Consider the following 17,549-nt stretch of genomic DNA (forward strand, 5'->3'; position numbering starts at 1 on the left):
TCCTTTGGTGGCTTTTTCCTCATCTGTTTGCACATGTTCTTGTGGCTTGAAAACTGTCTTCTATTCATTTAAAACATGTCACTACTGAATTTTATGCTAATTTTATTGTTCTCCCCTTTTTGCTGAATTCCTGCTCAATTCATTCTTTGATTTTTCTCTTCTTCACTGTTTACTCTATTCTTTTGGAGAAATTAATACTTTTACTTGTCAGTGTGCTTAAGTATTATTCTAGCAAAATGGAAAGTCCCATGATATCTGCATTTCCTAGGCTTTCACAAAGGCATTCCAGGCTTTTCAGCTATGAGCACTGGAGTTCTGTACCCTGCAGTCTTTGCCTCTTGAACTTGTTGATAACTTTCATTGGTAAATCCTTTTATTCCTGAAATTCTAAATAGTACTTAATTTTGTACATTGGAGAACTCTTCCCCACCTTGTGTTATGTGTTGTTCGTAGGCTAATTCCTGAAGCCTGTTCTCAGGCAAGCGTCTCATTGAAAATTATGGATCATTTTTGTAGGCTAAAGATTGTAAGAACTGGCCCTACTTACATATGGTATGAAAGTGTCATTCTGGCTTTAGTTTTATTTCTGTCATACCCCTGATATCTATATCAAGGGACTTAGGTATGACTGCATTTTATGTCCTTAGCTTTTTAGGGTCACATGTTTGGGCCTGTTTGCTATTGTGTTTAAGATGTGTGTTTGTTACTGCATTTAGGGACCGCAAGGCAAGCCTGGCCTTCCTGGCCTTCCTGGTACTGATGGGCCTCCTGTAAGTAGAGAAATATTTAATCCTTTGAATGATAAACTACTTTTACTAAGTGACTTCTGGATACCTGTGTTACAGAAACAAAATGGAGGGGAAAAGCAATGGTAGTCCTAGTTGGCAACAGCATTATAAAATCCAGCTAAAAACCCTATATCATTTGAGCTGTTAAAACAAAAATAATTGCATTTTTGAAGCAGCTGCTAAAAACATCTGTGGCCTTTTAAAATGTGGGCCCAGATGTTGAAATGCCTCTGCAACATCTTCAGGGATGTGTAAATAATCTACTAACACACGAAGGGCCAAATCCTGTTCCACTGTATCCTACCATGTCAGTCTGGCAGAGCAGATCAGCTGTAAAAATGTTCACCACTTGTTCTCTGAGGAAATATGGAACAGGCTGCGTCTTTCTCAGCTTCCTGGCTTAAGGTGCATATTAGGTGTTTAAGGTGCTTCTTGCATTGTCTCGACTGGGACATAGCTAAGCCAAACTTTGTGATTGCCAAAAAATTCATCTTCACTGTGAGGCTGCAATTGCTCACATGAACAGAGTGTAGCCACTTGAGCAGCATAGCTTAGGCATTCAGCTTAAATGGAATCATTGGCCATAATGGCATGCCCATACACTTGTTTTCTTGCAGCAAAAGCATACTTTTTTTATACCACTAAGAGCCTTTAGACAATGTTATTTCTGAGACCTTGACTATCGTCTCCATGCAATTGTCCCTTGCAATTTTTCTTTTAGGTGAAATCTGCATTTCTTAAACCTGACTTTTTGCAAGGTTTAACAAGGTCATTGCAAATATATTGCAAATACAGAACTTCTCCCAGGGCTCTCACAGTCTAGTCTTTTACCTGCCAAAGTACCAGTTTAGTGGAGAATGTTAAGTGTGCAGTGATTGTCCAGCTGAGTGTCTGTATCTTGAATAATTGTCTAAACATTGGAATGTTTCCACTTATCCTTTCCTGTATACTGGAACCAATGTTAATTTCCAAACATGAGCATTATTTGTCATCTGCATCTTGTTAAACCTTCAAAGCAGGGGGGAAATGCTGTAAGAGATAATCGGGCGTCAGCACAGGTCTGTGCCTGACACAGACTCCTGCTGTGGTTGGTTGATCCCAATCAGCAGGAAAATACCCCCCCACTCACTGGCCCACTCCTCCCACAGCAGGGGAGGGCACAGAATCCCAAGGGCAAAAGCAAGAAAACTCCTGGGCTGAGGTAACAGCAGCTTAATAAGTGGAACAAAGCTATGCACTCAAGCAAAGTAAATTAAGGGATTGATTCACTACTGCCAATCTGCAGGCAGATGGCCAGCCACTTGCTGGAAGTTGGTTATGAATGTCCTCCTTCCTCCTCCTTTCCCTGAGCTTTTATTACTGAGTATGACATCATATGGTATGGAGTATTTCCCTGGTCAATTTGGAACAGTGTCCCAGCTGTGTCCCCTCACAGCTCCATGCCCTCCCACAGAGGAGTCACAATTATCTGTTAATCTTCAGTTTCATTAAATTGCCTTTAAATGTTGCCATTTAAGTGCAAGTTTTGTAAGAAAGGAAAACAGTGGATTGGCTAATGTTTTGAGTGCTGTAGTATTAATGTCAGTGATAAAAAGCAAAGACTAAAATGTAAATTTATTTTGTTTAAAAAGCAAGTCACCGTTTAGAACAAAGATATAGAATGTTGAAACTAAATTAGCCTTCTATTGAATCTTTTGATAAACTCTATAGTTTGAAACATATTTTTAGGAATGTTTTCATGCTACAAAATAAATCACCTATTTTTCAAATCAAAGGTGAGAGTCTCTTATATTAAAAGCCTCTTCCTGCTGAAATATTAATTAAACAGAAGGACTGCTGAAACTCTGAAAATTCCTGAAAATATGGACGTGAATGTAACGATTGTCCAGTGTTTCCTTTTTTATGCAAATTATATTGGTATTGAAAGTAAAACCTTGCCTCAAAATTTTGTGTGTCTATTCTAATACAAAAGAAATGTGATTAAAGGCCTAAAATTCAAAAGTTTAATTGTGTTTTTATAATAAAATGTCACTCCTTAAAAAATACTGCTTTTCAAATCAGATACATTTCTCTTAAAACAGGGCCACCCTGGCAAAGAGGGTCAGTCTGGAGATAAAGGTGCATTGGTGAGTTTTAAAACTTCTCCATTTATTTACATAGATTTCAAGAAAACTTTGGTGGTTTTTCATCTTTATGGCACATTTGTCACATTTGTTCCTTACAAGAACTATTTAAGATGACAATAGACAACCCATGACACATTCAAAGCATCTTTTCACAGATAAGCATACATTAAAAATATTAGAGATTGTAAATAATATAAAGATTATTCTTTTAAAGTAAACCTCATCTTGGAGTTCATTGAGTGGCAATGAAAAATTGCACACGTTTCATACAAACAACTTGCAGATATTTTGAGTTTTCAATTCTGTTGTATGGAGTACTCACAAACATTCTTCAGAACTTGCTTTTTTTGAAGGTATAAAACTACATGCAGAGACCATGCATTTTTTAGGTCATCTTCAACTCAGTGTCAGTGTAAAGTATTTTTTTCAGTCTTACAAAGTCCTGAAAGGGTCTTGGAGCTCCATAAAGTATTCTGCTTACTCATTATTGACCCTTATTTATCCAGAATAGCACCCTTTATAGCACGTGAATTCAGTTTCAGTTTTCAGGGGCAATACTGAAAGGTTGTGTCCTGGATGATAGGATGAGTGAATTAAAAGGACATTTCAGAAAGTACAGCACCACTAACATCAGCATATTATATTAGTCCAAATTGTTGTTATCTGTAAAAGATGTGTAAATTTTATCCTGATATCTTAAGAAGATAAAACTTACAGCATTTATGTTTTGCAAGTCCAGGCCTGTTGCCATCTGCCAGTTCTTATGTCTCTTGAATTTACTGATCCATTTCAGCCAAATTTGATAGAAGGTTCAGTTTCTCAGAGCTTGTAACAGTCTAAAGGTTTTGTGAAAAGACACGTTGGAGAGAGGAAAAAGACCCTATCAACGTCCCCATTAGTTACAGATTTTGTAATCTGTCCATCTCAGACATGGGAGAATCAGCAGAGCAGCTCAGAGGTATCATGTTTCCAGGCTTCCTGGTTTCCACCCTTCACAGAACTCAGTTTCTCTAGGCCCTGCCATCAGATTGTATAGATCCAAGCTGAACATCATTAAAATACTCAGCAAATTGTGACTAAAAGAATCCAGGCACCAGTCAGTATTGGTAGTACCGTGAGCCTTTTAGCTTCCAGGCTTGGAATGTCATTTTTGGTTTTTTTTAAGACCATTATTTTTTGTTATTCCCATTATTTTGGTCTCTATTTGTGACTTGTGCCATCATCATAATTAGCCTATAAATTTTCTCCAGTAGAACACCACTGGTTTCTAAATGGCCTATTTTTTTGTTTCTGATTGTTTGTTCCTTTTTACAATTTCCATTGTTTCAGATAATTTATATTATGGATAGATGCTTCCCAAATATACAAGTTAAATCCAAGTTCACAATTAGTTCACAATTCTATTAATAGTTTATAGTGACATTGAATGGTGCTTTTTAATGCCTTAACTTTTCTTAGTGGCAGGGAGCCCAGTGTTATTTTGCTGTCTCATACATTATACTGAAAGAAAAAGGATTAGATTCTGAAGAGAACTGCTTGCTAACCAAAAACTGTACAAACAAATGTTCTTTGCTTCAATGTATTTTAGGGGCCTCCAGGTCCTCAGGGTCCAATTGGATATCCAGGTCCTCGTGGTGTAAAGGTAAGATTTAGTTATTATATTCCTCCTCTCACACCTTTTGAATATATGCATGTGGGTAATTATTTATATTCTTCCTTTAGGGTGCTGATGGTGTACGTGGACTCAAGGGATCCAAAGGTGAAAAGGTAAATCTGACTGCAGTTAATTCTTTTCCCTTTTTACACTGCAGCCTCTTCTGTCTCCTTCACTGCAGTGTGCTTTATCTCACAGCAGTGAGTTTATTTTTGCCTTTCCCTAAAGGCATACCAAGCCCAGTGCCTAAATCAGTGACCTTCATGGTTGTTTACACTGGTACAAAGTGAATATAAAACCTTCATTTATTAGAATGGTTTTCAGTCCTTTTCACCAGTGTGGGTAACTTCTCTCTAAAGTGGCCTTGAGTAGAGAATTAGACATCCCCTCCCTTATTAATAGATACTGTAGTGGATATTGAGAGGCTTGTGCATCAGAGAGATTTGTGGTGGCAATACTGTTTTTATCTGTTTTGATAGAACCATAAAATAGATCTGTATTTTTTATGTACATCGGTCAGTGGCTTTCTAGGTTCAAGGTATTTTGTCCCAGATCTTTGGCTTTGCTGAAGTGGTGGACAGCCCCAGTCAGATCTATGTATATGAATGTGAAGAAAGCTCTTATTTCCCCTGATGCCATTAATTCTGTGTGTAGAGCTCTCCCTAGAGCAAACACCAACCGCTGTGGCCTGGGCTGACTCCTGATGGTCTGCGGTGGCTGAAACAGCAGCCAGTGCTGGTTTAGAGTCACACTTCCTTCAGCACTCAAAATAAGAGACACACAACAGACTCCATCAGTCATACCTACTCCTGAACACACAAATCCACTCCTGTGGCTCTGCTGGCTAATATATATATCTATATATAGATAGATACATGGTCTACAGATATTTATAGATATTTCTAAAGCAGAAGACTCCGTCTTGCCAAAAAGCCTGGATTCAGAAATCAGCCCAGATGCCAAGAGCTGCTGTACATTTTCAAGCCTTCCTAAACCACAGTTGTCTAGGCTGCATGTTCATTTTAGAGTTGCTCATTAAATCTAAGCTGAAAAAGAGTGTGTTTAACATCCATGGAGACTGGACAGTTCAAAACCCCAGATTTGTCTTGTGCTTTATTGGATGATTAATATCCTGCTTGGACAAAATAAAAGACTTATATATATAACTACATTTCATAGATGTGTGTATATATCTCCCTGTATATCAATGAATACTGTTTAGCACAATGTCTGCAATGCTTCTGTGTTCCTAAAACTGATCTCACAGTTGCAGTAAGGCAGTGAATTCTACCATATACCTCCAAGGTCACACAAAGCTATTTCCTCTTTGTTCTCTTAGTGTTTTAGACATGTGTTCACAGGCCTTTTTGTACTGAAATTGTTCAGCTGCATTGAACGGGGGAGAGCAGTGCAAGAGAACAAAATAAATAACCTTAGCATTCAAGGAAGCTCCCATAGATCCGGAATGGTCCAGGGATATCAGAGGAGGCCTATCTCTGTACTGACCAGTAAATGTGACTAGAACTCTTTGTGAAGAGTTTTATTTTATTTTTTTGTTACCAGCAAAAACTTCTGTTATTCAGCTCTCTCCTCCTACACAGAAAAAAATCAGCTCTTGTAGATCTCAATAGCAGGAACCTCACTGTGAAAGCTGAAGAAGAGTTTCAGCTCATTCAGCAGCCATTTGGTCAGTAGCTGGCACATGGTCAGTCTCATGTAATTATTACTGGCCATATTACTGGCCAGAACCAAGCAACTTTTACAGCTGAAGCTTTTTTGATGTATTCTTCACACTGCCTTTTTCATTTCTTTCTAAATATTAAGAAAAGCCACCTTTAAATTTAAATGTATGCAATATAAGATGACCACATAAAACTTTGTTTCATCATATAGAAGCATGGCAAAACAGCTTTTAGACTGGTTTTTAGTATATTTTTTTTCATTGAATTATAGTGTCACTTCTTTTGGGGGTTTTTTTTTGCATTAACACATTTTATTGAAAAACTGTATTTGCTTGTTAGATTTGTTTTGGGTTTATTTTTTTGTTTGGCTTGTTTTGTTGGGGTTTTTTGTGGGTTTTTGTGGGTTTTTTTTGGAGGGGTTTGGTTTGGTTTGGTTTGGGTTTGGTTTGGTTTTTTTTTTTTTTTACTTTTGATGCCTCCTTGCCTATTTTGAGTTGTTTACCACCACCAGGTCTACTTCTATCACCCTTTCCAGGGTTATTGTTGCATACTCTGTGACTACTTTCAAATTCAAAAGGGCTTTAGCCGTGAAATCCATCTCACTTGCATTTCAGGGAGAAGGATCACGGAGAAGATAAAATTTGTGTGGGCCTAGGAATGCAAAAAGCATAATCCTCTTGTTCTTTTTGAACATGAGGATTAATTACAAAACTTTATTGCTTCTTTTTGTTTTTTTTTTTTCAGTAATGTCATGTGAGCACATTGTCACTCTCTCCTAGTTTTATTGACAGTCCAAATATTACTCAGATTCGAAATCAGCAGCATTACTTTAGCATATAAAAAACTAATAGCATCATAGCAAAATATTTTACTGTGTTATTATTCATCACAAAGAACTTTGCTGCCATGTTACGACTAAGCATCAGGTGAAAATGGAATCTTTGTTGCCTGGACTTTGCAACTGTAGTTCTATGATGAGTCACACAGAATCACTAGGTTGGAAGAGACCTTCAAGATCATTGAGTCCAACCCATGCCTTAACACCTCAACTAAACCAGGGCATTGAGTGCCACATCCAATCTTTTTTTAAACACATCCAGGGATGGTGACTCCACCACTTCCCCAGGAAGATAATTCCAGTACTTTATCACCCTTTTGTAAAAAACTTTTTCCCACCTATATTTCCCTTGGCGCAGCTTGAGACTGTGTACTCTGGTTCTGTCAGTGCTACCTGGAGAAAGAGACCAGCCCCACCTGACCAACACCCACCTTTCAGGAGCTGTAGAGAACGATCAGGTCACCCCTGAGTCTCCTTTTCTCCAGGCTAAACACCCCCAGCTCCCTCAGCAGGGCACACTGCTGGCTCACATGCAGTCAGCAGTTGAACAGTACCCCAGGTCCCTTTCTGCCAGGGCACTCTCCAGCCACACCATCCCCAGCCTAGAGCATTGCAGGGGGTTATTAGGCCACAATGCAGGGCTTGGAACTTGGACTTATTAAACTTCAGAAAGAGAGAACCAAAAGCTGATCAACTTATGGTGGAGCAACACATAAACAACTCTGCTGAACACATCTGGAAATTTCTGCTTGTATCTGAACACATACATGTGTAAATGCAATTTGTCTGAGTATTGTTCTTGTACTTCAGCATGGAGACCAATTTACAGGTATTTCTGCCTTTTTTAGGGTGAAGATGGTTTTCCAGGATTTAAAGGTGACATGGGTCTTAAAGGTGACCGGGTAAGCATTTATTCATAGCCCATGTATTCTTAAAAGTTTAAATTTTATTGTTTTGAAAGGATCACTGAAGTGAACAAATATACTTAAACCAAATATAAAATAAAGGCTAGTATTTTAAAATATTTCTGTTCTTTGTGCATGCACAAATTCAATCCACAGATATGGTTCTTGTGAATAGAAAATGGCACAATCATAAAAAGGAAGAGAATGTCAGTCTTGAATATCCTTTTCACTGAGCTTCTTCCTATGGAATTTTCTTTCCCAGATTCCAAAATCTCGCGTATTTTCCTGAGGAAATGTTATCTATCTAGGATAAAGATATTTCCATTCCAGCCCAGCATTTTGCACATCTCTGCCATTTATTTAGCCCAATGGGCAATTACTTCCTTTCTTAGGAAGTGTTGTGGAGGTTGTAAAAAAGCTTTACATAAGAGGCCCCTGGCCTGTATCTGTAGTGTGTATACATAAATAACTGTGAAGATGGTAGCCACATAAGTACTTGGATAAAGACAATTTTCTTCCTAGGGACTGCCAAGGTGCCTTCTCAAAAATTTAGGAAAGGAAAAATATGAATACAGCTTCCAAATGCAGCTCTCTTTAAGCAAGACAACTAGGCTCTAACACTCTGAATGTGACATTCACTGCCTATTTTTTATATATTTGCATTTATATAATGAACATAAGTAGTGATATTTCCCTAGTAGGAAACTGGACAGGGCATGCAGCAACCTGATCTATTTGGAGATGTCCCTGAGCACTGCAGGAAGCCTGGATGACATTTAAAGGTTCCTTCCAACCCAAACTATTGTATGATTCTATTCCCTGTTTAGATTTACTGAAAATTTATTTTAAAGTAATTGTAGGTATTCTTTCCAATATATTCATGAATATTGTTCCATATTTATAAGATGATGTATTTTAGGGAGAAATTGGTCAGCCAGGCCCACGAGGAGAAGATGGCCCAGAAGGTCCAAAAGGTCGAGCGGGTCCATCTGGGGACCCAGGTGCTGCTGGTCCTGCTGGGGAAAAGGTCAGTAACCAGAAATCAACATAAACAGCCATTGCCTCATAACATAGCTGGAATCCATAACCTCCATCACTGAAAAACAAGCCTTCAGATCTGCAAAATCTTTTTGTGACACTACTGCAGCAGACCGCTGGAGTTCCCATTTGATCAAGGATTGAGAATCCTTATCTTGTAAGTATGCAAAGAGGCACTGTAGTACTCCACATGTACATAAGGCAACGACATTCTTACCCCAAATTACATACAGTGCATGCCAGCTGTGGAAAGCACATTGCAAATAAAATAGCTGGGCACAAAGGAGGATAAAGGTGCTGCTGAAGAGTGAGTTCATATCGAGTCATAGTACAACAAATGGTGACTTGGAAATTTTTTTAAATGGAAAACATTGCCTGAATACAAATCCAAAATAGGATTAGCAAAAGGGAAAGGGGAGGACTGATGAAAGGATGGTGAAAAAAGAGAAATCAAGCGCACGGTACAAATCTCCGTAGAATCCTGGCTTCAGCAATAATCATTTGAGTTTGGAGTAAAGGATGGAAAGGAGGCTGAGAAATGTGTCTATGTATACTGTCAGAAAGGAAAGGTGATTTCAGCAATGGTAATATAAATAACTGGAGAAGTATGATAATATAAGATAATATAAAATAACATGAAATTATGGTTCAAAAATGTGTATACTACATATATATAGGTGTAAACATATATCACTTAAGTGAGAAGATGCTGGTGAAATTATTTCCCTTTAGATTTTTTTGGTGAACTATGGCTTCAATTCTAGTTTTCTCTTGAAAAAAAATAGGACAGAGGGTGCATAAACCAAATGAAAACAAAACAAACCTATTTTAAAATAGTTGGTAGATTTTAAATTTAAATCTGAGTTATTTTTAGTTCTTCTTTTTCAAATTGCTTGCTATGAATACAGGTTTTCAACCATTTCTTCTTCACTGTGACATATTTGGGACTCTCACAGTATACAAGTCAGCCCTAAATATCAGAAGATATTTGAAAAAAATGTTGGTGTTGATAACACTATTAGCTGGCATTGAATTTTAGACCCACAGTTTTCCCTTTTCTAGAAATATTTACGTCTTTTCTTGCCCACTGAATATCTTCTGTGGATATTCTATGGATATTTGGCCAGAATGGAATGGGTCAGAGAGGAATTCTTTGGTGCTGGTCCTGTGATATTTATTTTAGTGTAAAAACTGGAAGAGTTGTGAAATTTTAGGTCTGCTCACAATATTTGGAAAGTCTGTAAGAGCAGATATAAATGTCTTGTTCCCTTGTCATCATATGATGTATTGAATGCAAAGGTACTTTTATTATAAGGAAAGTAAGAAATTACTACAGTAGTTCTTATTCTCTGTGTTCTGATTCCATGATGAGAAAACTCTATTTCCCAAGTAGGTATAAAGCTGGATTTTCTTGGTTAATGAAATCTCAAGTAGGGTGCCAAAAAAATTAGGAACATATCAGAAATGAGCTCATAATAAATAAAAAAATTTGTATTCACAGTCACAACCTAGGCAACTGGGCTTGCTGACTCAAAAAATCAGGGACAAAACTTTCACTGAATCTGGCAAGAGTTTGATGTGCTGTCATGTTGCAAAACATTTAAATCATTGCATGCGGCTTGTTTCAGGGTGGCAAATAACAGACAGCATAATAAGTAGTTTCTTAAATGTAAAAATTGTTCTCAATAATGTCTCACCAGACACATGTGCTTACATGAATGTGATAATACTCAACATGTTTATTTGTGTGTTGTATTTTTTACCAATAGACATTTTTGGGAAAATTTCCTTCCCCATGCAAGTCTCTCTATTTATCTATGGTTACTGCAGAGTTACAGTTGTCTTTTCCATTGAGATCTTCTCCAGAATTTGATATTCTAGAACACAGAGAAATTCTTCCCCAGAGTTCCCATCTTTCAAAGTCTGAAACTGCTTTCCCCTGCCTTTGAAAGTGGCAAACCATCACTCATCCTCTAGAGGTCTAAAGAGACCAACTCAATGGAGTAGGGCACTGTAATTCATTTCTGGGAATGGTTGATGTCAGTGCTGATCAGTCTTTTCTGAACACAACAAGTTGGTAATGGTTGTTGACAAATCCATTGTCAGCAAATAATCAGTGGAGTATAATTTAACATAGTCTCAGTTTAGAACTATTCAAGAAAAGAATTGATTCTTCGAATGCCTATTCATGAAAGTCAGCCATCACATAGTATAAATTAAAAATAATTTCTTCTCACTTAAACCTATTAACACCCTGATTTTTTAGAGAATAATTATTGTTTAATGATCTCAACCACATAGAGAACTGCACAGCACTTCATGGAAGAAAGACCTTTGAGGTATTGGTTTCTTTGGTTTCATTAATTGGAGTAGGATTTTTGTTTAAGTTTGGGGCACTAAGCCCACTGGCGATTAATTATAAAAATTAGAAATTGATTTCATTTAATATTATATTCCATGGAGTATCATCACTCTGTGTTGTGGAAAAATTATTTTGTATAGAAACTTGCTGAACCATAAAGGAGGGTACAGTAAAATTTAACACTGCCTTCTCATTGCAGGGAAAGCTTGGCGTACCTGGACTACCAGGATATCCAGGAAGACAAGGCCCAAAGGTGAGCTGGAAATGAGCTGTATATTGAGTGTTTTGACACTGGTCACAATGGCACTTACTTAATTTTCTGTGTTTGGGGAAGCAGGGTGTGGATATCAAAGAAAGGGCCATTTTTCTCATTTTCTTTTTTGACAATCATATTCTGAAGTAACATCTTCTACAGTGCGACCCCTAGGTCAGGCTCTTTATGGAGCACTATCTCTTAACTCTTCTTAATATAGTATCATTTAGCATCTTCTACTGAGCTGCATTGTGCCAGCATCAGACTAGCATGCACTAAACAATTGGAAAAGAAGGAATTGCTGACATTCTTGAAAGAGAATAGGCACTATATTGACTAAATGGATGCTGATAGTGATGGGGATTTTCAGTGTGGTGCAGGGATTCCATTTGTGTGATTATTGTTCTTCCATGGAATAAGCCATATTTCTTTAAAACATATATTTTACAATTTTCCTCATGTTGTCCTTTAGTTTCTTTTAAGACAAACATGACAAAACAGAATCCTTAGTTAATTTAAGGGCTTATATTTATCTTTCAGCTACTTTACGTATTTGGATGACAATAGAAAACCACACAGGGGCTTCTGGTTTAGAACATTTTTATGAAACAAATTTCTATCAAGTTCATCCTAACCCATCTTTAGGAAATGGGCATGTTAATATCATTGCAGGATCTCTTTTCTGTGAATTAGAAAGAAAAAAGATGGAATAAAATCATAGTTCCACAGACATTTCACTGTGTAGAAGAGTTCATTAGGGAGGCATTGTAGCTCCAGCCCTTCTCAAAGAATTCCCATCTAGGTAAATATCACAAGTAAAAGAATCCCTTACCACTCCTATACATCTGAACAATCAACCTGCAGTAAAATCCTCAGTTCTATTCTTCTTTTGATTTCTTTTTATTTCCAATTTTGAAATTATGGGGGGTTTTGTATGAAATACAACTTCCTGACTAGCAAAGTCTTTTTCTCACTCTGCCCTATACTTCAACTACTTCAACCCTTTTTAGTCAAGTGAATGGACTGCCTGAGGAATGCTTATTCACTGAACACTGCATTAGTGAAAAATATTAAAACTATCTATGGAAAGTACTCATGAAAACTATTCACCTTGAAAGACACAGGGATTTTGGCTTCAGTTTCTAAACTGATTTTAGTCTCATTTTGAAAAATCTAAGATAGAGTTTTACATTACTCACATCTAAGAAAAAAAATGATGTAACATTCCAAATAAAAGTTGATTGATTCTTTTTTCAACAAGGACTTCATCAAGAACTTCCTTGCACTAAATTTTTATCACATTTAAATTGAAAATAGTTCTCAAGCTGCATTCACTGTTGCTCTTCTAATTATTTGCTTAAATTTCCAAGAAAGACTAATGACAGCTACAATAGATAATTCACTAGAGACTTCTTTGGAAACTGAGTCACAGGCCAGTTCGAATTAACACGAGGGAGTGAGAAGAAAGCAGCAGAAAAATATGTTATCTATGTAGAGCAAATAGGAAATCTTGTCCTAGTATTATCAAGAAAGTTGATATCATTCTTTGTGTTGCTACTTGCTTTTTTTCAAGTTTTTTTCTAAGAATTTTTTTAGAGTATAGAGTATAGAGGTTTTTTTATCTGATAATTTTCAGTACACTTTTATTTTTCTCTAATCCAGTTCCTCTTGATTTGAAATACAGTTTCAAAAACTACTGTACATGCAAGATATTTAGAACCAACTCAGGTCTACCTGTGCCCCATCATTTGGTCTGAATTTTTTCCAGCCTTTTAATGTTAAAGAGCATGCTTGGGCTTCACAGACTAGAATTTTTTGTTTTATTCTTATATAAAGTTATAGCTAGTGAAGAATTAAGAAGAAAGAAAGGAAATGAAAGGAAAAGGAATATAAAAGGAAAGGGAAGGGAGAAAAATATTACTTTTCTGCCACCAGTCAATGTCAGTGAGGGTTTCATTAGGATCTGTGTTAGTGAAGTTGTACTGCCTCTAGGTCTTTTATGGATAATTGGAATGGTTATGTAAAACAAGATTCATTAGAGGAAAAACAGAAGTAAGAACAGGAGAAAAAAAAGAAAATATTTCAAAGAGCACCAAGAAGTTATATTTTAGGGTTTTTTAATATGCATTTCATTTGCACTAAGATGCTAACTGCAAGCTACACAGACATATGCATTCTGACAGCAGGGACTCTGGCTAGTAAATTTTAGTGGCCAACCAAATGAAACACTCTCTACATTTTCATCCCCAGTCAGTTAAAAGTATATTTTATCATGATTATTTCCTCTTTGATCCCAAGTTCCATATGAAAAATTAAAACCTTGGCAGGTAAAATGTCTATGGACCTCTCTTCCAGAATCAAAGAAGAAAATAGTACTGTTCCCATTGGATTGGGCAGTGAGCAGAAGGAAAGGGAAGGAAAAAAGGAGGAGGAATAGAGCTGGGAGCAGTTTCAAGTCAGATCATCTCATAAATTCTGCCTATGTATGAGTTGAATGGATCAGTTAAATGAAACTGTCCATTGTTTGGTTTACAGTGAGAAAAGTAATTAATTTACAGCTCAGTAAAGTGAGTAGAGTATGTGGCAAATCCTTACCATTTTTTGGAATTATTTTTGAAAAGAATATCTTAGTGTGAGGCAACAAGTTTGTCTTCATTATGATACAATTATTTCTAGTGGACTGTTACTAATTATTGCTTTCCTGCTTTAAAAAAAGGTGACGATTTAATTAATATTTTATTGTCTAATAAGATGACAAATAATGTCTATTATATACATTGATTTTTTTTTAATGCTTTCTGGACTTGAGGCATTATGGTAAGTTTATCTACAGCTTTAATAAGTTTATTTACAGCTGTTGAAGTTGCAAGTTTGACATGTACAATGTACATGACTTTGGAATTGTGCTTTATGTGCCTATTAAATGTTGGCTCTACCACTGTTTTGCTCTTGATATCCTCTGACATTTGCATTGATTTCTTACATAGGGCTCAACTGGTTTCCCAGGATTTCCAGGTGCCAATGGAGAGAAGGGTGCAAGGGTATGATAATTCATTCTTGCATAACACTTTATTAGCTTCTAAAATTCAGTGCTGGGGGAAAAGACTGAAAGCTAAGGATACAAGTTACTGTTTAAAGAATGATAAAAACAGGCTTTTCACATTCAAGATGGACCTATATCTTTATGTAAAACAGGATATACTGAGGCACTGTTTGCAATTCTTTAAGGTACTAATCTAAATATACAAGAACTTGCACACTTTCTTGCTGCACATAGTGCCATGATTATATAATTTGAAAAAGAGAATAAAAATCACCTTTGCTGAAGGGCTTGGAGGTTTTTTTTTTGGACAGTATAGCTGAGTGAGTTGGCAAGAACTATTTTCCTGTATCCCATGAATTATCCTGCTACCATGCAATTTACCCTCAAGGAAATTCAACTTGTATTTCATAAATATTCTGACTTGCCACAAGGGGGTTTTTTTAGGCTTAGCTTCATAAAGGCAAAATATACCAGACAAGATGAAGAATGTGTACTATTACATATATTTAAAAAAATGTAAAATTACATCTTCTGCTGCTTTGTTTATTTGAAGCAGGTGAGGGGAAATGTGTTGTGCATGTTCCTCAAACTATAACAATTAAAAATAGATTAGAAAAAAGGTCACTGTGCTGTTGTCTCTAAAATTCAATTGAATATAGCAGGGTATTTTAGAAAGATGATGAAATTAAGAGATGGGTCAGAATTCATAGCTGATAGCAACATCAAGTCAAACAGGTAATACTTCTTCTTCTTCTTCTTCTTCTTCTTCTTCTTCTTCTTATTATTATTATTATTATTATTATTATTATTATTAAAGCAGAAATTCATTATTTTAAAACTATATATATGAAATCCAATAGCATTTGCATACTTATGTACAGTTTAAATTGTTCTTGTATCATTTTAGCTAAGATAAAGATGCATTGTTATTTACAAGCACAAGCAACAAAGCAATGCTCAGTTCATGTTGTGAAAAAATGAGGCAACTGCTAATAAAGGCAGCAGATTGAAAAAAAAATGCAAAATAATAGAATCAAACAGAAGGCTTAATATTATGAAAATCTTACTATTTTGATTTGTTTTCAGGCATTCATAAAGTTTTATGTTCATCTAGGGTATTAATCATGTAATTAATACCATCAAACTACTGGTACACTGAAATACTATGCTGATCATCAATGAGCCCATAACTGCAGGTTTTGTAATGAGAATCAGATATTATTGTTAGTCTTGCCTAAAGGGTTATCATGGTGTTTTATGCTACCATGCATACACATACTAAGAAAGACAGTCTCTGTCCTTGAGAAGATCACAGGCTGAGTAGCATTTCAAAAACAGCACATAAATTTTATTCTGATAAGTGAAATAAAATCAACAAAAAAAAAAAAAACAAAACCAAAACCCTGCAAAGAAAACAGATGAGTGCATTTAATTCATTTCTGATAAAGGGGAGCTTTGTGCCAGGACATCTCTGATGATTTTTTGGTTGCTGATTTGTTTACCTCAGAGATTCAAAAGTATCAGCCATCATTTTCCTTTCTCTACCTGAAAAATAGTTTCTTGACTTTTAAGATTCTTTCCATTACAATACACAGCAATTCCAGTGCAGAGCCTAAAGAAAAAGTCATATTCAGCATGATTAAGAGATATATTAAAGCAAAAAGTAAGGACTGGTTTTCTGGCAAGTTCTGAATCTCTGTCAAGTGTGCATAATTTTGATAGGTATTACAATGCCCATTTCTGTTATAAATGAAGAGAGGTTTGCCCTTTCTTTTCTCTATTAACCTGTGGAGCTGTCCATGGGAACCCAGGAACTCTGTTTTAAGGCTGTTCACAATGCCAAGTCCTTTAGACTACTGCAGAGGTACTCTGCTTGTTGTATGCCACCTTCAATACCATTCTAATGTGATTTAAAATGTTCTAATGCCTCTGACAGAATCTGACTCTCAGGCAAATTTAGTGCATTTAGCCACAAGTACCAGTGAACTCAGAAAGATAAACAATTTTATCAAGGACCATGATTCTGTTAATTGAAATGCAAAGTAGATAGTTAAAGGTAAAATAACATTTAAACTTAAGGGAGTTGCTCTCTGCCTCCACTTCACTAAAAAAAACTTTATATCACAAATAGAGTGCCTGCTAAGATGATTCCTGTGAACTTTTCTTTCCAGGGCTTGCATGGCAAACCAGGCCCCAGAGGACAGCGAGGACCAACAGTAAGTTCTTTTGATTTGCAATTTAGAAGCTTTCCTGTGTAAATTGCTTCCACTATACTGTGACAAATTACTTTTATTAGATTATAATATCCAGAATTTATCATCAAGTGCAACTGTGTTAAATTGACAGGGTCCAAGAGGCTCAAGAGGTCCCAGAGGTCCCACTGGTAAACCAGGTCCAAAGGTAATTGTCAAGCACACTGTATAGATTGGCTACAGGCTGTTTCTTTTAAATAAATGTAAATCCTTGAACGTACTCTCTTTGCTTTCCAGGGCACTTCAGGCAATGATGGTCCTCCTGGCCCACCAGGCGAAAGGGTTTGTGAAAGCCATCTTTGTTTTTCCCACCATATAGGAGTGTGGTTTGTTTTATTTTCAGTTCTCCCTCTCATATCTCTGTGCTACTTTGGCCAGGGTAACCAAAACTAACAAAACCTCAGTTCCAATGATGCTTTTCCCAAAGTTATGAATGGGGCGGCTGAAGTTTGCTAAAAGCTTCTTCCAACTGTGTCTCAGTTGCACTCAGGACACGGAGAGTACATACATACTTTGTGTTCCATCCATGTGCTTTGTATAGTTCCTGTGAATTACAGGTGTACTCACAGCTTAGATCTCCCCAGAATTCCTCCCGTGCTGCAGCTTGC

The 17,549-nt window shown here is 36.5% G+C and overlaps 1 protein-coding gene across 2 annotated transcripts in view; it reads left to right on the plus strand.

The window, feature by feature from the left end:
* The window catches only part of COL11A1 (collagen type XI alpha 1 chain), a 125,666-nt gene that overhangs the window by 62,382 nt on the left and 45,735 nt on the right, over positions 1-17,549 (plus strand). For both annotated transcript variants that reach the window (XM_036387659.2, XM_036387660.2), the window contains 11 exons: positions 717-770; positions 2,870-2,914; positions 4,503-4,556; positions 4,637-4,681; positions 7,937-7,990; positions 8,913-9,020; positions 11,593-11,646; positions 14,634-14,687; positions 16,861-16,905; positions 17,036-17,089; positions 17,179-17,223. In XM_036387659.2, the coding sequence (XP_036243552.1) occupies positions 717-770; positions 2,870-2,914; positions 4,503-4,556; positions 4,637-4,681; positions 7,937-7,990; positions 8,913-9,020; positions 11,593-11,646; positions 14,634-14,687; positions 16,861-16,905; positions 17,036-17,089; positions 17,179-17,223 (612 nt within the window). The remainder of the gene's footprint in view (positions 1-716; positions 771-2,869; positions 2,915-4,502; positions 4,557-4,636; positions 4,682-7,936; positions 7,991-8,912; positions 9,021-11,592; positions 11,647-14,633; positions 14,688-16,860; positions 16,906-17,035; positions 17,090-17,178; positions 17,224-17,549) is intronic.

This window comes from Molothrus ater, chromosome 9 (genome assembly GCF_012460135.2).
Source record: "Molothrus ater isolate BHLD 08-10-18 breed brown headed cowbird chromosome 9, BPBGC_Mater_1.1, whole genome shotgun sequence".
NCBI lineage: Eukaryota > Metazoa > Chordata > Aves > Passeriformes > Icteridae > Molothrus > Molothrus ater.